Source organism: Grammomys surdaster, unplaced genomic scaffold (assembly GCF_004785775.1).
Source record: "Grammomys surdaster isolate TR1022 unplaced genomic scaffold, NIH_TR_1.0 207, whole genome shotgun sequence".
Lineage (NCBI taxonomy): Eukaryota > Metazoa > Chordata > Mammalia > Rodentia > Muridae > Grammomys > Grammomys surdaster.
The window spans coordinates 1,340,425-1,361,405 of NW_021604652.1; the positions used below are offsets into that span (position 1 = coordinate 1,340,425).

The window sequence follows — 20,981 nt, forward strand, 5'->3', positions numbered from 1 at the left end:
GGGGGGTGGTGGTGGTGGTGGTGGTGGTGACGACAACAGCAACAATGATGATAGACTTTAATGCTCATTTTTTAAAACTTTTAATTGTTTTTTTGTGACTTTCACATCATACATCCTAACTCTCCTACTCTGATGACATCAGGCCCAGCTCTCTGGCCTGCTGCAGATGATAAGGGGCAAGGGGAAAGAGGGTAGCTCCTCCTCACTCTACTACACAGGAGACAAGTGGGTGGGGCCAGCTCTCCTATGCTTGTACCCTGGGGGTTGGGTCACCCATAACTTCCACAGTATGCTGGGCTTCTAACCCAAGTATCGCAGGTGGTTAGGGGCAGGGTCAGCTCTCCTGCCCTTATGCTTCCAGGAATAGGTCTCTAGTGATGCCCAGATGAGGGGTGGGACCAATTCTGCACAGCCCTGGAACATTAACATGAACCCAGGTAGCACTCTAGACCAGGGGCATCCACCTGGCCTTTGATGGCAACAGACCCCTGCTGTTGCAGAGCCACAGACCTAGACAGGGCCCCCAGTGTCAGCACAGTCCAGGACCCCGCCATGGTACCAGGTGGCATCACTGGCTACTCACGTTGGGCTGTTCCTCACTACCCTCGAGTCTCCAGTTGTACCTCTCTTCATTGTGTCTACATCCTTCTGTTTCTCTTTCTCTTCCATTTCTCCACCACTTACATGCTTCTCTTAGTGACACTGGGGTCTCTGATTTTATGAAGTCGTCTCAGGAGTGGTCTCAGGAGTGTATGTCCCACCTGGGCATTATGGTGCCCAGCAGGGGTTATCTTGGGCATGGTCTGCCTCCATCCAAGGCCTGTGTAGTGCCAGACTGGTGGCCATCTCAGGGTAGCTGCCAGGTCCCCATGGTGCTGGTCTGGTAATCATCTCAGGCCTGTTCCTCACCTGGTCCTCCCAAGTGGCCCCTTGTGAGGATCTTCTGTCTCAGGCTCACTTTTACCTGAGGCCTGTGGTCCCAGGTGGGGTTCTTCAAGTCACCAGCTTTCTCCCCATCCTGGGAGCCTGGCACCAGACTGCTGGTTATCTCAGGCTTTCTCCCTGTCCAAACTCCTTGTGCCAGACTAGTGGTAGTCTCAGGCTCACTTTTTCAGGAAATATTAGGCTACTAATCATTCAGCCACTTAACTGCTGCCCATGTGACACAGCAGCCACACCTACAACACCTCTAGGGGCAGGTTTGTTTAATGCTCATTTTTAAAAATCACTTTCTAATGAAGGCTTGTGGACTCTAATGAAGGCTGTCTCCTTGAAAAATTAACATATTTCTAAAAGATTCATTGTTTTAAAATGTAGACATACATAATATAAAAATTTGAGTTCTCATAATCTCTCTCCTATCATTAACCATAGGAAATTATTATCTTTAGTTTGACTTGTACTCTTATTGGTGTTTTTCCTTACACTTAGAAATGGAAGTATAGATGTTTATAATTTATAAGCTTGACCTTTTAAACACTGGGTAACACTATACCTATTATTATGTAGCTTAATTTGTTTACATACCAGTTTATTCACCCTGGTAATACATGGAAGTGTTTTTCAATGATTATTGGAGTATTTTTAATATGTGTCTGTGATTTATTTGATTAAATGCCCATGAACTTTAAAATGAAACTTTATTGTTGTTCTCTATCATAACAAACATTAGAACTTCAAGAAGTACAATCCTACAGCCTAGAGTGCTCAACATATTTGAATATGGCTATTAAGAAAAACAAAAATATTAGTCTGAGAAATTAAAATTGTTCTTTATCTTGCTAAATGTCAGAAAACCTATGATTCAAAAATTCAAAGAAAACCTCAGTTTTAAATCTCTTTGCTTTCTGTCAGATTTATTGAGATATGATTTATGAAATCTTTTTTATTGGATATTTTATTTATTTACATTTCAGATGTTATCCCCTGTGCCCATCCCCCCCCAGATTTATGAAATCTTAAAGGCACCCATTTTAAGTATTCAGGTTGATGACCTTTGAAAAATATGGACAATGATGTAAAAATACTATCACAATGAAAGTATAAAATATTAACATTTTCTCAAATTATTCCACCTGCCCCATTTGCAAACAATCCTCTCCTCCCTATCTCTGGCCACCACTGATTTTTTTTTTGTCCCATACAATTTTATCTTTCCCTAATGCTATATAAATTAAAGCATACAATATGTAATCTATTTTTGCCTTCCTAGTAGTATACAGTTTTAGGATTCCTCCACATCACTGCACATATAAATAGGTTCTTGGTTTTTATTACTGATTAATTGTTCTTTATTTTGCTAAATGTCAGAAAACCTATGATTAAAAATTCAAAGAAAACCCCAGTTTTAAATCTCTTTGCTTTCTAGTTTTGTCAGATTTATTGAGATATGATTTCACATTTCAGTTGTACCACAATCCAGTCTTTCACTCACTTGTTTAGGTGCATTTGAATTCCTTTCAGTTTTGAGCTACGCTGAATGAAGCTGATAAAAATATATATGTACGTGGATGAGGATAGTGGTAGAGTACTTGGTTGCCATGTGCTACAGTTTCCAGAACCATTAAAAATTTGAAAAAATATGCCTTTGTGAAAAGATATCTTTATTTCTCTTGGTAAATATTAAGAAGTAAGATTTTGGGCTCATGTGGTATGTTTAATTGGATAAGGAACTATCAGAGTGTTTGCATCTGTGGTTCTCCCCGTTTTGCTTCCCTACCATTGTATATGACATTGCTAGTTGGTCTAAATCCTCGCTGTCACTTGTCTTCGTTTGTAACTTTGATATCATTCTGCTATGTATAAAGCAATGTCTCCTTGTGACTGCTTTGTAGCTCTGTAATGGCTGCTAATGCCAAGCATGTTTTCACGTGTCTCACTGCCATCTATCTCTTCTTTGAGGGAAGTATCCAGTTAAGTCTTTTTCCCATTTTATTGAGTTGTGAAAGATCTTTAAATGTCTGGATACAGGCTATGGTTTGAAAACAGGCTAGGTTTTCAAACAATCTGTTTTTCTTTCCATACCGCGCAATTAAGATCAATGAGAGGGTGTTGCCAGTAAGGATATTTCTATATAAGAAAAACAAGTCTGACAGAGTTTTCCAGCAATAAGATGTGTTGACCCCCTAGGCATTGATCGATTCTGTATTACTTCAGATATTCAAACAAAATCTAGACAACTGGTTATTAGAGGTGTTGTAAAGAAGACATGTGTGTTTTCTAGACCACTGTGCCAAATAGCATCCCAGATGCCTTTAAACTTTGAAATTTAATGATATTAAAATAAAGTTAGCACCATGTACCTGAGGTAGAGTTATAGTTCAATCAACAAAAGGTAATTCATTCTAAAGGAACCAACCTGTGCTTTCTAGTGTTCCTGTCACTTTCACAGTCAGAGAGAATCGATCTATAAATCCCTAGCCTCTGTGTAGACAACAGGTAATCTCTGCTTCCCTTTAAAGTCTGCTGCGAATAGTCTTGACAGTGCTGAATCAATGGATTCCCTTAATTCAAATTGTACATGCAGAATAATGATATTCCAATTATCTACTTGGAGCTATGAGGGAAGCCAAAGACTTACCCAACAGATTAGCCCTGTTTGCTCCCATGTCCCCAACATGAATGAATCAATGAAAGAGTGGCTCAATACCAAATAGACAATGAAAAACAAGCCATTTTCTTCATTTTTAACAAGCCATGGTATCTCTTCTAATAAAGTTTGTGTAATTTTTATTACCATCTCTTAGAATATAAACCACCAACAGTTAAGAGAAAAGGAGAAAAACTATATATTAAGTTATTCAAATATGCCAGATATATCAATGCGTTGAAAAATAATACTCAAAAACTTTGTGAGACAAGCATTTTATGTGTGTAGTATAAATGTTGTTTATCAATACATTTAAGTATATTTTGTATACATTGCCTACATGTATATTTATATGTACATATCTATGGCTAACTAACTTCTCAAGGACACATAATTTGGAGGGAATGTTTTGCTTTGTGGTATATGTGTGTGAGAATCTTATGGGTAGATACGCATATGGCTGTGGGCACATACATACCAGAGCACATGATGGACATCAAAGGAAAAGTTTTAACTGTTGGTCCTCACCTTTCTACCTTGTTTGAGACACAGTGCATAAACCATGCTAGCTGGTGGGATGCTGAGATCCCTCTGTGATAAATAGCACTGGCTGCTATTGTGAAGGACTCAGGTTTGGTTCCCAGCACTCACATCCAGTGCCTCCCAGTAACTCAAGTTCCAGATGATCTCCTCTGGTCTATAGGGGAACCTGCATGCATCTGGTGCATATGCATACACTCAGGCACACACATGCACATAAAATAAAATACATCTTTAAAAGGGAACAGACTAGCTGGACCATGAACTGTTGGATATCCTGTTTCAACCTCCCATTTCCTGTGCACCTGCTGGGATTTGTAGGCAGTTATGCTTGGGCAACTGCATCCTAGCTTGTTGTATTATCAAGCACATTTACCCACTGTGCCATCTCCCCAGCACCCTTTTGTTGGATTTTTGTTTTGCTTCAGGAGAGAAACACAGGGCCTCAAACAAGCCAGGCAAGTGCTCTACCATAGAGCATCATCCCCAACCCAAGGATACATTGTTATTAAATACCAAATCCAGAATTCAAGTCAATCATCTGGTTCCAAATTTATTGTTTTACCCAACATCTCAGTGCCAGACCATTTTAACTCCAGAAAAAAAAATGAAAAAGACTCCATATTAGTTAGTTTTGCTCTGACACAATTATCTGGAAAAGGCAAATTAAAAAAAAAGGAAGAATTTCTTTTAGCCCATAGTTTGAGAGGTTCCAGTCCATTGTTTTGGGGAAAGTATATTGGTGGAAGTATAAGGCAGCTAGTTACATTGCATTGACAATAAAGAACCAGAGACACAAATACTGGACCTCAACAGATTTATTTTTCCCTTTTTATTTAGTCTGGGAGCCCAGTCCATGAGATGGTTCACTCTATATTTTGGGTAGATTTTTCTTTGTTCAGTTAAAGCTTTCTGGAAACAGCCTCACAGACACAACCAGAAGTGTGTTTCCTAGATGATTCCAAATCTAATCATTTTGACAAAGATTAATACTATAATTCACATTCATAAACATATGTATTCTGTTCTTTTGGTATTGTGTACTAACAACTAATGCACAGGGACTAGACAGATCTTTGGAACTCGAAAATACTAAGAATTAGGCTATTAGTATAGTTCAGTGGATGAATATTTACCTAGTATATATACAGTGTAAAGAGAGAAAAAGTGATCTAGTTCATACCAATGAAAATGAAATTTCATTTTGCATAATGGCTGCTAAATTTGTAAGATAATCCTCAAGAACTGATGGGAGCTGGAGACATTGCTCAATGGTTAAGAGCACTTGCTCTTCTTGCAGAGGACCTAGGTTCAATGCCCAGAACCCACATGGTAACTACAGTTCCCAGGTATGTTGTTTCCTTATGGCCTCCTCAGGCACAGCATACAAGTAGTGAACCTGTGTGCAGGCAAACACTCATACATATAAAATGAATAAATCTTTTTTTAAAAAAATTTAAAAAGACTTGGTAACATAACTGGCTTTATAAAAAGTTTATATAAATTGATGAGCAGTAGATGCCTGGTGGATAATTATATGTTGGACGAAAGCCTAACATTTGAAGTTGACTTTAATGAAAAAGAAACTATGCTTTTCAAAATGTAATGCCACATGTCACCAGGATATTGTACTGATATCAGAGAAACTCCTAGGGGTTAATTAGGAAAACCCTGGAACCAGCTGATAAAAATTCAAATGCTAGGGTCAGATAAACCATGGAATGAACATGTGAGTAATTCTTAAATTTTCATCAAATGTTCTGTAAACCTTGGGCAAAAAAAACCTATGAGATTCTCTCCTTATTCTCAAGATGCCTTCAAATACCTGCTGCACAAGCTCTGGCCCTGTTGGGAGTTCACAATTCAGTGTAAGTAAAGTAAGGCAATGTATTTAACGTCAGGATCAACACCTCATTGTTACGTTCTCTGCTCAAACGGAGATGTAACTGCCTGGCTGACAAATTTCTCCCTTATCATAAACTGAGGATTTCTCTCCTGAGCCAAAATGGAGATTTTAATAAGGACTCTCAATTGCTAGATCTACAACTGCTGTTCCTATTTGAATTACAGTGCATAATTGCAAGGTACTCCTCTCTCCCAATTTTCCCTCACTACCAACACAAATGCTTTTAGTCATCAACTGGTATGAAAGATGTTACAGAAAATAATCTCTTTTTAAGCTAAAGAGTCTCTAACAATAGCTTTTAAAGAAGAAGAAAAAAAAGGTATGTTACATAATTGCTGCAGTAACAGCTTTGGCATTTGCCTGGGAGTGTGTAGCAAAGCTGCTTTACTTTCTCACTCTGCTGCTCATCTTGCTGCCTTCACAACAGCAAGTCTATGTCTATTACATACATTTTGAGGCACACAAGAATGCATGCACAAGGCCCCCCTGCCCTGACACACATACACATTTTCCACTACCTCCTAAGAGCAAAACAAAAGGGAATCTACTGTCCAAAGATGTTGCTAATAACAACTTCTTAATGTTACTTCCAGCACGTAATTTTAGCTTCCATAATCTTATCAAGGTGTTTCTGAGGCATTATTTTGGAAGCTATCTCCATAATGGGCTCTTCCCATTACAACACAGTGATGGCATGCAGAATGACCGCATGCTTAGAGGAATTCTTTTGCTTTGCATTTACCTATGTTCTGGTTATCTTGCAAACCTCTGCATCTGGTGAAAGAAAAGAAGAAAAGACACTTAAGACTTTGGGATTTCAGGTTACACCACTAACATTAGTAGCTTCTGATTCCACCCCCCCCCCAAGCAATCACTGCCAGATAAGTGAAGAGCTCCACTTTGCCTGTTTTCTGAGGGAAAAAAAAAAGCATGTTTCCCCATTTCATTTCTACATCGGTGAGTAGTGACAGCTCAGGGTTACAGTTCACAAGCTATTTGATTTCTCTAGTGATTTGAAACCTCACTGGAGCAACAAATTTAAAAAAGATTCAGTGTCCCTGTGGTTTATAGCATGAGTATTCTAGACACAAAATTAATTATAAAAATCTATGCCAACCAGGTGTGGTGACTTGTGTCTGTAATTACAACACTTAGGAGGATGAAGTAGGAGAATTGCCATGAGTTCAAGACCAGCCTTAGTTACATAGTGAATTTCACATCAGTTTGAGGTACAATGTGAGAAATCGTCTCAAGAAATATCTCAACTGAGAGAGGCACAGGAGAGAAGTATGCTGCATGTTTTTAATGCAGGACAAACTAGACTGGTGCATATTCAAGAGCAAAGGTCAAGAACCTTATCTACACAGAGGGGTGCACAAACATGAGAATCATGAGTCTCTCTGTATTTCAAGAAGAATCACTTAAAAGCATTGGCAGAGATGAAGTTATTGTCTGCCAGGGAGGTTGGAGCAAGTTTCCTCCTTGAAGTGATAGGATGAACAACCAGATGGCCTAAAAACACTGTCTTCTCCTGGTTCTTCAGAATGACCTGAAAGTGGGCTGCTAAATTCTTGAACTCTATAATTCAGGTAATGATTCAGTCTTTGGTAAAGGATATACGCTGAATTTTTATTACATTTTAAAATGGAGTGTGTGTGTGTGTGTGTGTGTGTGTGTATTGTGCACTCTTACACACATGAGAATGTGAAGGAGACAGCTTGTAGGAGTTGGTTCTCTTCTTCAAGCACCTGGGTCCTGAGTATCCAATTTAAGACATTAGGCTTAACAACTGCTTTCATCCACTTAGTGATCTCAACCACCCTGCACTCTGAAATTTGTGAATGGTTGCAAAACAATTCAGTAGGAGGAAAAGGGTCCTAACTGTACACAAAAGTGTGAGAGATACTCCCCACTCCCACTGTTCCATAAGAACACCAAGCTATATAACCATAACATATATGCAGAGGATCTAGCTCAGATCAATACAGGGTCCATGGTTGCCCCTTCAGTTACTGTGATCCCCTATGATCCCTGCTTGGTTGATTCTGTAGATCATGTTCTCCTTGAACCTTCTGGTTCCTAGAATCCTTCCTCCCCCTCTTTCTGCAAGATTTCCTGGCTCCTCCCAGTGTTTAGTAGTGCATCTACTTCCATCAGTTGCTGGACAATGTCTCTCTGATGACAATTGGGCTAGACACTAAACTATGAGTATGGCAGAATATCATTAGAAATCATTTCACTGACTTTTTTCCAGTTGTAATTGATTCTATCCTGGATCCCTGGGCTGCCAAGCTTCTAGTTTCAGCCCTCAGTGTCAGGCATGGGCTCCCTCTGGTGGAGTGAGCCTCCAGTTAGACCAATCATTGTTTAGACACTCACACAGTACTCTAAGTTCAAGTACTATATTGAATAGATATGGAGAAAGTGAACAGCCTTGTCTTGCTCCTAACTTTAGTGCAATTGCTTTGATTTTATTTCCATTTAATTTGACATTGACTATTTGCTTGCTGTAAATTGCCTTTATTATGTTTAGGTGTCTCTGATATCTCCAAGACTTTTAACATGAAGGGGCATTGAATTTTATCAAAGGCTTTTTCAGCATCTAATGATATAATCATGTTTATTTTTTCTTTCAGTTTGTTTATATAGTGGATTACATTGATGGATTTTCATGTGTTGAACCATCCCTGCATCTTTGGGATGGAGCCTACTTGATCATGGTAGAAGATCTTTTTGGTGTATTCTTGAATTTGGTTTTTAAGTATTTTTTTTCAATGTTCATAAGAGAAATTGGTCTGTAATTTTCTTTGTTGAATTTTTATGTGGTTTGAGTATCAGGATAATTGTGGCCTAATAAAATAAATTTGACTATGTTCCTTCTGTTTCTGTTTTGTGGAATGATTGGGCTTTTTTTGTTGGGAGACTTTTAATGACTGCTTCTATTTCTGTAGGGGTTATAGATTTATTTAAATTGTTTATCTGATCTTGGTTTACCTTTGGTATATTAAGGGTAGGTAAGTAAAGATAGGTATTGAGAACATTATCCATTTACATTAGATTTTCCAATTTTGTGGGGGTTTGGTCTTTAGATTTCCTCAGTGTTTTATTGTTATTTCTGCCTTTTCATTTCTGATTTTGTTAGTTTGAATATTCTGTCTCTGCCCTTTAGCTAGTTTACATAAGGGTTTGTCTCTCTTTGTTTCATTGATTCTTTGTATTGTTCTCTTAGTTTTTATTTTATTGATTTCAGCCCTGAATTTGATTATTTCTTCTGATCTACTCCTCTTGGGTGAACTTGCTTCTTTTTGTTCTCAAGTTTTTAGTTGTGCTGTTAAGTTACTAGTATGAGATTACCCCTATTTCTTTTCCTCTTAGCACTGCTTTCATTGTATCCCATAAGTTTAGATATTCTGTGCCTTCATTTTCATTGAATTATAGAAAGTCTTTAATTTCTTTCTTTTTTCTTCTTTGACCCAGTGGTCATTGAGTAGAATTACTCAATTTTCATGAGTGTATAGGCTTTCTGGTGTTTCTGCTGTTGTTGAAGTCCAACTTTAATCCATGGTGGTCTGATAAGATACAAGGAGTTATTTCAATTTTCTTGTAATTGTTGAGGCTTGCTCTGTGATTGACTATATGGTCAGTTTTTGAGACAGTTCCATGAAGTGCTGAGAAGAAGGCATATTGTTTAGTGTTTGGGTAAACCACAAAAGATATGTTAGGACCATTTTGCTCATAACATCTATTAGCTCTGGTATTTTTCTGTTTTTTTCTTTTTCTTTTCTGTTTGTTTGTTTGTTTTGTCTCAATGATCTGGCCATTAATGAGAGTGGGTACTTTAAGTTTTCCAGTATTGATATGTGAAAGTCAATGTGTGATTTAAGCTTTAGTAATTCCTTTACAAATATGGGTGTTTTTGTGCTTGGAGCATAAATGTCAAAAACTGAGATATTATCTTGGTTGACTTTTACTTTGATGTGTATGAAGTGTCCTTCACCATTACTTTTGATTAAATTTTGTTGAAGTCTATTTAATGGCAACACCAGCTTAGGTCCACTTACTTGGAAAAGCTTTTTATAATGCTTTACTCTGAGGTAATAACTATCTTTGATGTTGTGGTATGTATGTTTCTTGTATGCTGCAGAAGAATGGATCCTGATTTCACATCCATTTTGTTAGTCTGTGTCTTTTTATTGGGGAATTGAGTTTATTCACATTGAGAGAGAACAATGACCAATTCTTGTTAATTCTTATTATTTTGATATTGGAGTGTGTGTGTGTGTGCATGTTTCCATTCTTTTGGTTTCACTGGTGTGAGATTATTTATTAACTAGATTTTTATGGGTGTAATTAACTTCCTTGGGTTATAGTTTTCCTCCTAGTACCTTCTACAGTGCTAGATTTATGGATACATATTGTTTAAATTTGACTATGTCCTGTTTTCTCTATCTATAGTGATTGAATGTTTTGTTTTGTATAGTAGTCTGGACTGACATCTGTGGTTTCTTAGAGCAGTACATCTCTCTAGGCCCTTCTGGCTTTTAGAGTCTCCATTGAGAAATCAGGTATAATCCTACTAGGTCTGCTTTTGTATGTTACTTGGCCTTTTTCTTTGGAGCTTTTAATATTCTTTCTTTGTTCTATGTTTTAATGTTTTAATTATTATGTAGTGAGGGGACTTTCTTTTTGGGTTCAATCTATTTAGTGTTCTCTAAGCTTCTTGAACCTTTATAGACACGTCCTTTAGGTTAGGAAAATTTCCTTCTTTGACTTTGTTAAATAGATCTTGGAGCTGGGATTCTTCTTGTTCTTTTCCGATTATTATTGAGTTTGGGTTTTTCGTAGTCCCAGATTTTCTGGATGTTTTATGTCAGGAATTTTTTGGATGCAATATTTTCTTTGACTAATATGTCTATTTTTTCTATCATATCTTCAATACCTGAGGTTCTTATCCCATCTCTTACATTCTGTTGTGGAAGCTTTCCTCTGTAGTTCCTGTTCACATCCTAGATTTTACATTTTCAGAATTCCCTCAGTTTGTGTTTTATTACTTTTATTTCCATTTTTATGTCTTGAACAGTATTATTTATTTTGTTCACCTGTTTGATTTCTCTTAGCTTTCTTTAAAGGATTTATTTATTTCCTCAATTGTTTGTGTTTTCCTGGATTTCTTTAAGGGATTTATTCATTTCCTCTTTAAGGACCTCTATCATCTTCATAAAGTTGGTTTTAGGGTCATTTACTTGTGCTTCAGCTGTGTTGAAATATTCAAGTCTCGATTTTCAAGGATAGCTGAGCTCTGGTGGTGACAAATTGCCCTGGTTGTTTTTTATTGTATTCTTACAGTGACATCTAGGCACCTGGGTTTGTTGGCTAGGTGCTTTGTTTTGTGGTTTCTGTTTCTTCTCTAGTCTTCTAGTTGGAGTGACCCGTGGTTGAGTAGAGTGTTTCTGGTTGATTTGGTGGCTGGACTTCTGATGACCAGACTGGCCTCTGGTGTAGCTGAGGTTCCTCTGAAAGAGTTAGGGCCGGTCATAAGGAAGAGAGGGCTGGTCAGGTACTGAGAGATTGAGTATGGTCCACAAGCAAGCAGCCTCTGTGGGATTCTGGGTGCTAGTGTGGCCTCTGGTGGAAAAGTGGTCTTCCACCACAGATGTGGGCCAGGATATGGTGATGAGGAAAGGAAAGGGCTGTTGAGTGTATCCTGGGTGGTCACTGGGGAGAGTGTTTGTAGTCCCTTTACCTGGGCAGGGGTCTTACCTGGGAATCTAGGTACCAGCTTGGCCTCTGGTGGAGGACAGGGCATCTGCCAGAGATATGAGCCAGGATAGAATGTCAAGGAAAGGAGGGGCTGTTGTAGGTAAGCTGAGCAGACACTGTTAGAATGTTTATGGTCCACTAGTAGTGGGCTTACCTGAGGATCTTGGTGCTGATGTGGCCTCTGTAGGGAATGGGGCTTCAGCCAGAGGTGTGGGATGGGATAGGGTGACGAGGCGAGGAGGGGCTATTGATGGTAGGCTGGGTGGGCACTGGGGGAGTATGGGTGGGTGCCTTACCTGGGGTTCTGAGTGTTGATGTGGCCTCTGGTATAATAGGGGGGCTGAGACAGGAGACACAGGACTGGATGTGGTGATGAGGAGATGAAGGGCTTTTGAGGCTAGGATGGGCTACAGGAGGAGTGTAGGTGGTCTAAAGGCAGAGGGCTTGCCTGAGGATCTGGATGCTGGAGTGGCCTCTGGTGGAGGATCAAAATGTGCAAGTTTTACTAATGGCAATTTAATGATAGCTGTGGAGTCCAGTTTGAATGGATACATCTGCAAAGCAGTCCTTATACCTAAGGCTCAGGGAGCATTGCAGACAAAGGGGCAGAAAGGTTGTAAGGGTCAAGGATCAGGAAGTTTTATATAAAATTATGTGTCCTAGTAATATCAGAAGCTATACTTGTAATGTCTCACAAACACGACTCTACAAATATGCAAACATGAGCTGAACAAGGACAACAACAATTGACATGCTAAAGGGAAAATGAAAAAAGCACAGAAACTATACAAAGAACAGAGGCAACTAAGGAATATCTGAGAGCAGGAGAAACAGTCTTTTCCATGGAAGAGCATACCAGTTGGTTGTTCAGTACCAAATGCTCACCCCTGAAAACATGCATAGAAGTGACATTCTACCTACTAAGCAAGGAATATTATTTTTTCAGGGAAAAATATGAAGAGAGCAAGGAAGGGTATATGTGGGACAAGTGAAACCCTTTCCCAGACCCCTTCCCCCCAAAAAACCTGTTAAGCTTGTAACAGTTTAATTGGAGCACAAACATTGTTTCAGGTGTTCCTGTTAGTGAGAAAAATAAGCATTCCAATAAAGAAGCATGAAAAATTTGAGTTAAAAGGCATGAGCACTGTTTCAGGTGCTGCTGTTAGTGAGAACAAGCATTTAAGCAAAGAAATATGAAAATGTTTGGGGTAAGGGTATCAGGCGTCTTGCTTTCCAATTCTCAGCAGCAAGATCTCATCCATCTTTTTCTTGGTGGGCTCTTTGTGCCTATGGGGGAGCCTGCTCTGCCTCAGAGGCTGCTGGTCTTTTGCTCTAGCAGGCAGGTCCCTTTGTCCCTCCCTATGTGTGGTTTTTCTTGGCTGGTGTTGCTACAGTGTTTGTGCTTTTTCACCCAAAATTGTTCTAAAAATGTCAATTTGTTTAAAATTTATTTTAAGCTTCAAAAAAAATCATATTTAATCTACTCCCCACAGGTCAAACCAACTCACTAATAGCCATTATTTAATCCTTAATTAACAAAATAATACCATCTACTTAAGCCAGTTTCCTTTTACAGACAAGCTGTTACTGACTATCCCAGATACATAATTACTATAATATTTTCTTCCTCAGCCATCTAAAGCAGATAAATTCCCAACTCTTCCCTCTGCTTTCCTTAATACTACACGAGTAACTCTCCACTTAGAGGATTCCATCTAGGACTAAATTCCTCAAACACCCTTGCCTTTTTTCTACGACCATAACAACAGACCACTAATGTGCTCCCAATCAGACTGTTACAGGCTTAACACATACATTACCCCCTCCCCCATGCAGGCAACCCCCTGCTGGGATTCTGCTCCCCTGTCATGACTATTCTACAAGTGTATCTCTACAAAAGGGGTAAAGACAGCACTGCCATCACATCTTCGAGAGACTTAGGTGGCAAGGCTTGATAATGAAGGGTTCCCCCCTCAGAGTTTCTTGATGAGAGGGACAGTCCTTGCTTGTCCAAACTGTTTATTGATGATGAAAATGGTGCATAAAACTTACGGTGGACCAGAGATTAAATACCTTTTGCAGGAAGGAATTCCGGGAAGAGAAGCTTATTGGCTGAATCTTTGGGGCAGGCCCATCCAGATACCTCATTAGCATGAAGAACTCTGGGTTCTATGCTACTCAACTAGTTGTCAAGGTCCTCATGTGGGATGTTGAGGTCAGCTACTTCAGGACAGGAACTGGGTCAAATGCCTACCATTCTCATGAGAACTACAGGGGTTTCTGAATCTCCTCAACTTTCCCAGTTTTTTTGTCTGGTGGCACAGGTCCACTTGCCCCACAGGTATATGGGATGGTTTGGAGGAAGGAAAGGCGAACATGTAATTATGTTATAATATCAAAAATAAAAGAAACATCTGAAAAAGGCATACTTTTGGCCTGGCAATTCTAATTCAGGGAATCTAATGTATAGTTATTCTTTTGTTTTGTTTTTTTTTTTTTTTTTTGTTCTTTGAGACAGGGTTTCTCTATGTATCCTCAGCTGTCCCAGAACTCACTCTGTAGACCAGGCTAGCATCAAACTTAGAGATCTATCTGCTGCTGCTTCCCATGTGCCAGGATTAAAGGTGTGTGACAACACCACCCTATTTATTCTACAGATGTTTATGCATGTGCTGATGACATACATATAAAATGTTTATGGACCCACTATTTGTATTAGCAAGAGAAAACAAAAATTCAATGTATAATAAAGACAGTCTGGTTCAATAGAGTATTTAATACATCTTTGCAATAGAATCCCATGCAACTATTTTTTGAGAATTTTATAAATGCATACAATGTGTTTTGATAAAAATCTGCCTCCTATTCCTGCCCCTCCAACTTATACCACCCGTCAATTTTTCCTTCCATCTTCATGTACTCTTTTTTTTTCTTTAACAAACAGTATAATCTGTAGTACCTATACATATATAGCCACATGGGTATAGGACCACACACTAGATTGTGAACAATCTATTAGGGATCATATCTCTGAAGACAACTGACTTTGGCTCCCTTGACTGCCATCTACTGCCAGTAGTACCTCAGCTCAGTGTGGGGCTTCTTGGTCCCTTCCCCAGTACATGCTGGGGGGTTGGATGGCTTAATCTTGTGCACATTTTATATAGCCATAGCTCTATGAGTTCTTATTGCAACAGCTCTCTCATGTCAGAAGATAATGTTTTAGAGCAATCCTTTCCAACCTCTGGCTCTTATAATCTTTCTGCACTCCAATATATGACAGCCTCTTAGCCTTTGTAGGAGGTCTAAGGGGCTGTCATATATGGGAGTATATGTAAATGTCCCACTTAGGGCTGAGCACTCCACTTACACTTATTTAAGAAAATAAGAAAGATCGCTCTTTCCAAGTTATATAAAGTGAAACAATGCCAGATAACATAAGCAATAAAGAAGGATGTTGCAAAATATTGTGCACAGACTACTTCACTCTGTGTGCCAAAACACCATGGGTTAGTTTAAAAACATAAACTCTGAAGTCATGGCTTAGACTATAACTGAATAAGACAAGGATTTCACTGTATACTCCTCTACCTCAAGTTTTGAACTCTATGAATCTTTTAACTTTTCACAAAAAAGGCAGTTACATTTTTAGATGTTGTAGAGATGCTTGTTTGCATGCATTTATATAAACATGTGAGAAAATCTGGAATGACCACACCCTTGACATGAAAAAGAAGTGATATGTCCATGTAGACTAAACCGTTGCCTTTTATTCTGTGTGGGAAATTGAGATTTCATAATCTCACATATAAACAGTCTTGTATTAAAGGGCTGGGACTGAAAGAGTAGATGTATGAAAGGCTCAACCTTGTTGTTAATTTGGTCTTCAGTTACATTATCCTCTTGAGTCTTTTTGATGGATTGACATAAGACCATGCCATTCAGGGAATTGAAATGAAACACTGAAGTGATTTTCCATCTTGTAACCAGCTCTGTGGAGACTACCAAAAATGAGCTGTTTAAAAGGAAAAAGTATGAGAAGATAGGTAGGAGAGTCATGCGGACATCTATTTCAAAGGTACAACTTATACTTTTGAGTTGTGTAGTCAATGGAGTTACTGAAAACAACTTGAGATTTAGAGTCAGAAGCTCTGTATTTAATGTCAGGGTACATACACATTACAGACTGTGGGACCTTGGTTAATGAGCTGTCTCTGTCAGATAATTACCTGCCCTATACTGTTATCTATCTCAACAAAGTTACTGAGAAAATAAAATGAGGTGATATATACAAAAATACATTGTAGGCTGGCCAGATGGCTCAGTGGGTGCTTAGAGCCAGGCCCAATGTCCTGCATTCTATCCCTGGAACCCATATGGTAGAAGGAGAGGACTGATTCCCACAATTTGTCATCTAAACACCACATGTGTGCTATAGCATGTGTGTACATACACATAGAGACACACACTAAATTAATAATTTTTTTTGAAAAATAGCGTGCTATAAACTCCAGTGAATTGCAAATTGTATCATAGCATTTAGTACCCATCCATGGTAGAAGACATAATGATAACTGGCTAAAATAGCTTTCATATATTGACATAAAGGACAGTTCCTCTCTTTACTCACAGAATCACATGAAAAGTTTGAAAAGATATAACTTCCAGAAATTCTTTGCTTCAAAATTCAGTGTTATGCATGTATTCTTATCTGTGCATGGGAAAATAGTGGCAGTCATTGCTCCATAGAAATACCAGAGAGTATATAGTAATAGGAGAAAAAGAGACATTTGGTGCTTACTTTTGTGATCTTGAATTCTGAAAAAAATGGATTAAAAGTGTCAACTTTTTTTTTAATTTCAGTTATCTACCTCATACTCTATCACGCCATTTTTGTGTTCTTTGCATGGACCTACTGGAAGTCTATCTTTACACTCCCACAGCAGCCAAACCAGAAGGTAAGAATATTTGTTGCTTCACAAAGTTAAGAACAAAAGAAACTAAAGATAATAATAAAACCAGAACAGGACAAAAGGAAGAACAAATAGCCTTCTTATTCAAAAGAAATTCCAGTTGTTTAGTATATTTTTTTTTAGACAAGGTCTCTCTGTGTTGCCCAAGCTGGCCTTGAACTCCTTGCCTCGAGTCACCCTCCTTCACCTCTCCTGAATAGCTGGAAATATGGTGACACACTACCTTGCCCAGCCAAGGATACACTGAAAGGAATTCACTCTGAGGAATTAAGGGTAGACTAGGCTATTAAAGGAGTTTGTGAAATTGCCAGCCTTGGGTATCTTTAAGACTAGAAAACCACTGTCTGTAATGGGGATTTGATTAAAAGAAAAAGCCATTATGATTCCGAGACCTCATCTAGTTCAATTCTATGGAGTTGTATTATCTTATAATGGCACCCATCAAGAAACTAAAAGGCAACTCTGAGAAAAGATTCAATTCTGAATCCATCCCTTTTAAGGTGTGGTCTCTTGAATCCATGTGTTTCTTGCACTATTTGTAAGAGATCAGAAAAAATGGAAGTAAAAAGGAACAATAGGAAAGATCTTACCAGAGCTATTAACACCGAAAAAAAAAATACTATTCTACGTTGTCTCATTCACAGATCAAAATAATACAAAATAAAAAATGTAAAGCACGTAGAAAGGTAATATATATAAAGGAGATGATGAGCAAAGTGGCAAGTATCTTTTCTTCTGAATGCTTAAAGTACAAAGGGGTTAATTTATTCATTTAAAAGGCTAAGATTGTTGGACATGGTCGCTCATCTTGTCATCCCAGAATTCTAGAGGCTGAGACAGGAAAATTGCCACAAATTTGAGGCCAATCTAGAGTACAGAGTGAGACTTTATCTCAAAAAAGTAATAAAATAAATAACACTAAAATAAATAATACTTAAAACATTACAGGACAAGGTATGGTGGCACACACCTTTAATACCAGCACTCTGGAGGCAGAGACCAGTAGATCTCTGTGAACTTGAGTCCAGCCTGCTCTACATAGAGAGTTCCACCACTAGAGCTACATAATGAAACCCTGTTTCAAAAAATGTATTATAAAAGTCTGAAATTAACAAACTAGATTAAAATCATATCTATTTAATCTGTCTACAATACAGCTAACATTAGTACCAAAGACATGAATAAGTTCACAATAAATGGTTAGAAAAATATATTATAAGCAAATAGTAATAAAAATCAAGGGTATCTATGTTAATTTCAAACAAAAGACTTTCATAGGGAAAAAAAGGAAGGGAAGGAAGAAAGAGAAAAGGGGACTGGAGTTGTGGTTCAGAGATACAATGTTTCTCTGGTATGTGTAAGGCTCTGTGATTGATCTATCACAACAAAAATATTTTCTTTGGAGAGAGTTAAGTCAATCACAAGAGAAAATGAAGTACAATATGTATTGAAAGGGGGTCAATGTGCTATATTTGAGTCTGTGATAGAGCATTTGACTAGCAGGTTCTTGGATATGTAAAGATTCAATTGATCAATATTTTAAAGTTTTTTTTAATTAACCTGAAAAAATAGAAGCAAAACCTGGGGAAATTCTGTTCTGCAATAATAGTTCAAAGACATCAGTTCTTGATGGAAACAGATATAGAGACTCATAGCCAAACATTAGGAAGAGCTCATAGAATCCTGTGGAAGAGGGAGAGGAAGGATTGTAGGAGCCAGAGGGCTCTAAGACACCAGAACATAGCCCACAGTGCACAGAATCACGTAAGCAGGGCTCATAGGGAATCACATGGACTAAAGCAACAATCAGGGAGCCTGTATGGGTCTGCCCTAGGTCCTCTGCATGTATTTCATGATTGTGTAACTTGATCTTCTTGTGGGACTCCTAACAGTGGGAGCAGGGGTGTCTCTGACTCTTTTGCCTGCTTTTCGGAGCGTTTCCTCCTGCTGGGTTGCCCTGTCCAGCCATGATATGAGGATATGTGCCTGGTCTTACTGTAACGTAATATGTCATGTTCAGTTGATATCCCTGGGAGGGCTACCCTTTTCTGAAGAAGAAGTAGTGGGTAGGTGGGGGCATTGGGAAGAGAGGAGAGAGAGAAAACTGTATTCTGTATATAATTTATGAGAAAATTTTAAAAAGACATTAGTTCTACATGTTCAATAGTGTGTAGAGTAAGTAGACAGGAGATCAAAAAGAAATGAAATATCTGAAATACACACACACACCACACACACACACACACACACACACACACTCTACACCCAAATATTAGGATATACATTTTTACATAGCATATAGAACATTTTCCAATACAGACAATCCATTCGGCCACCAAAGAAGTTCATACATTTAAAATATTGAAACCATCTAAGTGCAGTGAAATAAAGCTAGAAGTTAATAAGATGAAGGAAGCTACAGATTCACAAGTATAGAGAAATTAAGCACACTCTTTTATTAATTCTTAGACTATTTCATATAATGTATTTTGATGGTATTCATCCCAGCCCAACTCCTCCCAGATCTAACCCCATGCCTCACCCATCCAACCTTGTGGCCTCATCCTTCCTCATATTTAAAACAAAATCAAGTCCAAGTCCGTTTGTGCTACCTATGAACTATTCTTTAGTGTTTGGCCACCTGTGGAAGGTGGTCAGCCTACCAGGGACTACACCCTTTTAGAAGAAAAGAAAGCTGATTCTCTCTCCCAGAAGCTATCAATTGCCAATATCTCCTCAGCTATAGGTAGGACTTCTTTTTCCCTCTCCTTTCCAAGCTGGAATTTTGTCTGCCTTGAGCTTGCCCAGTCTTGTGCATGGCCTCCACAAGAGCTAAGTTCCTGTGTGTAATGACCCCATTGTGTTTTTTAAAAATGCTGCTTTAATGTATGCATCCACCACCACTGGTTCTTACAGTTTTTCTGCCCCCCTTTTCCTCGGTGATCCCTGAGCTTTGAGAAAGGAGGGTGCAAAATCGGTGTCCCATTTAGGGCTTAGAATTCTGCAGCCTCTTATTCTCTGCACCTTGATCATTAAGCGCACTCTGAACTAACAGATGAAATAGGAAATCGCAAGGAATTTTAAAAATAATTTGAGAGGAGTGAAGGTGAGATATGACATAATAAAAATTATAGGATGCAATCAAGCAGAGCTCACAGGAAATTTTATAGTTGTAAACACATTTAAAGGAAGAAGTATCTCAAATAATCTATTTAGATGTTTTAGAGAACTGTATAATTAAAAGCAACCTAAAGCCAAGGATATATAAAAAAAAAACAGTAAGAAGGGAGATAAAGCAAACAGTAAGAAGACCAGCCAAAGCATAAAAGACAGTGTCTTCAATTCATAGAATTGTTGTGTACAGTGTGCAGAATACATAAAGAATTGTTATAATTTAGCAACTTAAGATTAACCCAGTTGTGAAATGCAGAAAGATCCTAAATAGAGATTTTTTTTCTCCAAAGAGTATATATAATTGTTTGTTGAGGACATGAAAAAAAGTTCATGAGCCACATTACCAATTTAAAGAGATGCAAATCTAGACACCAACTACCAAGAAGGAAAACATTAAATGAACAAATGAATGAATGAAAAATACTGAATATTGATGAGAATGCAAAGTTCAAATTTGCCTGGGAATATAGACTGGTAAATACGCTGTGCAAAATAGCTATGCTTTTCCTAATAAGGTTAAATATGGAGTTGCCATGTGACACAAAAGTTCTATTCATAGTTATGTACTCAGCATAATTGAAGGAAGCATTTAAATAAATACCTATGCACAAATTTTTATTGCAACACTATAACCATAGCCAAAAGATGGAAACAACCCAAATATTTATCAGTGCCAGTGGAAAAATTGTTTGAGGAAGTACGGTATGTTTGCATTGTATATACACACCCCAGAATATCATTGGACATAAAAGATAATCCAGTACTGACATATGATACAACATAAATGAACTTTGAAATGTGGCCATTGAAAGACACCAAACACCAAAGGCCATACTGTTTTGAAGGCAAATTCTGACAGAAACTTATACAGCAGATATTGGTTGCAGTCTGCCTAGACATAAGGGAATAAAGAATGACAGCTTAATAAAGTAAAGGGTTTTCTCTCAGGTGATGAAATGTTTCTGAACTAGGCAGTTTTGTTTGCACCACACTGTGTGTGTGTGTGTGTGTGTGTGTGTGTGTGTGTGTGTGTGTGTGT

The 20,981-nt window shown here is 38.2% G+C and overlaps 1 protein-coding gene and 1 pseudogene across 1 annotated transcript in view; one reads left to right on the forward strand and one right to left on the reverse strand.

Moving 5' to 3' along the window:
• Zdhhc15 (zinc finger DHHC-type containing 15) overlaps window positions 1-20,981 on the forward strand; it is a 126,089-nt gene that overhangs the window by 35,174 nt on the left and 69,934 nt on the right. Inside the window, exon 3 of the mRNA XM_028771423.1 lies at window positions 16,659-16,753. Coding sequence (XP_028627256.1) covers window positions 16,659-16,753 — 95 coding nt within the window. The remainder of the gene's footprint in view (window positions 1-16,658; window positions 16,754-20,981) is intronic.
• On the reverse strand, window positions 1,118-1,200 carry LOC114624518 (annotated as a pseudogene).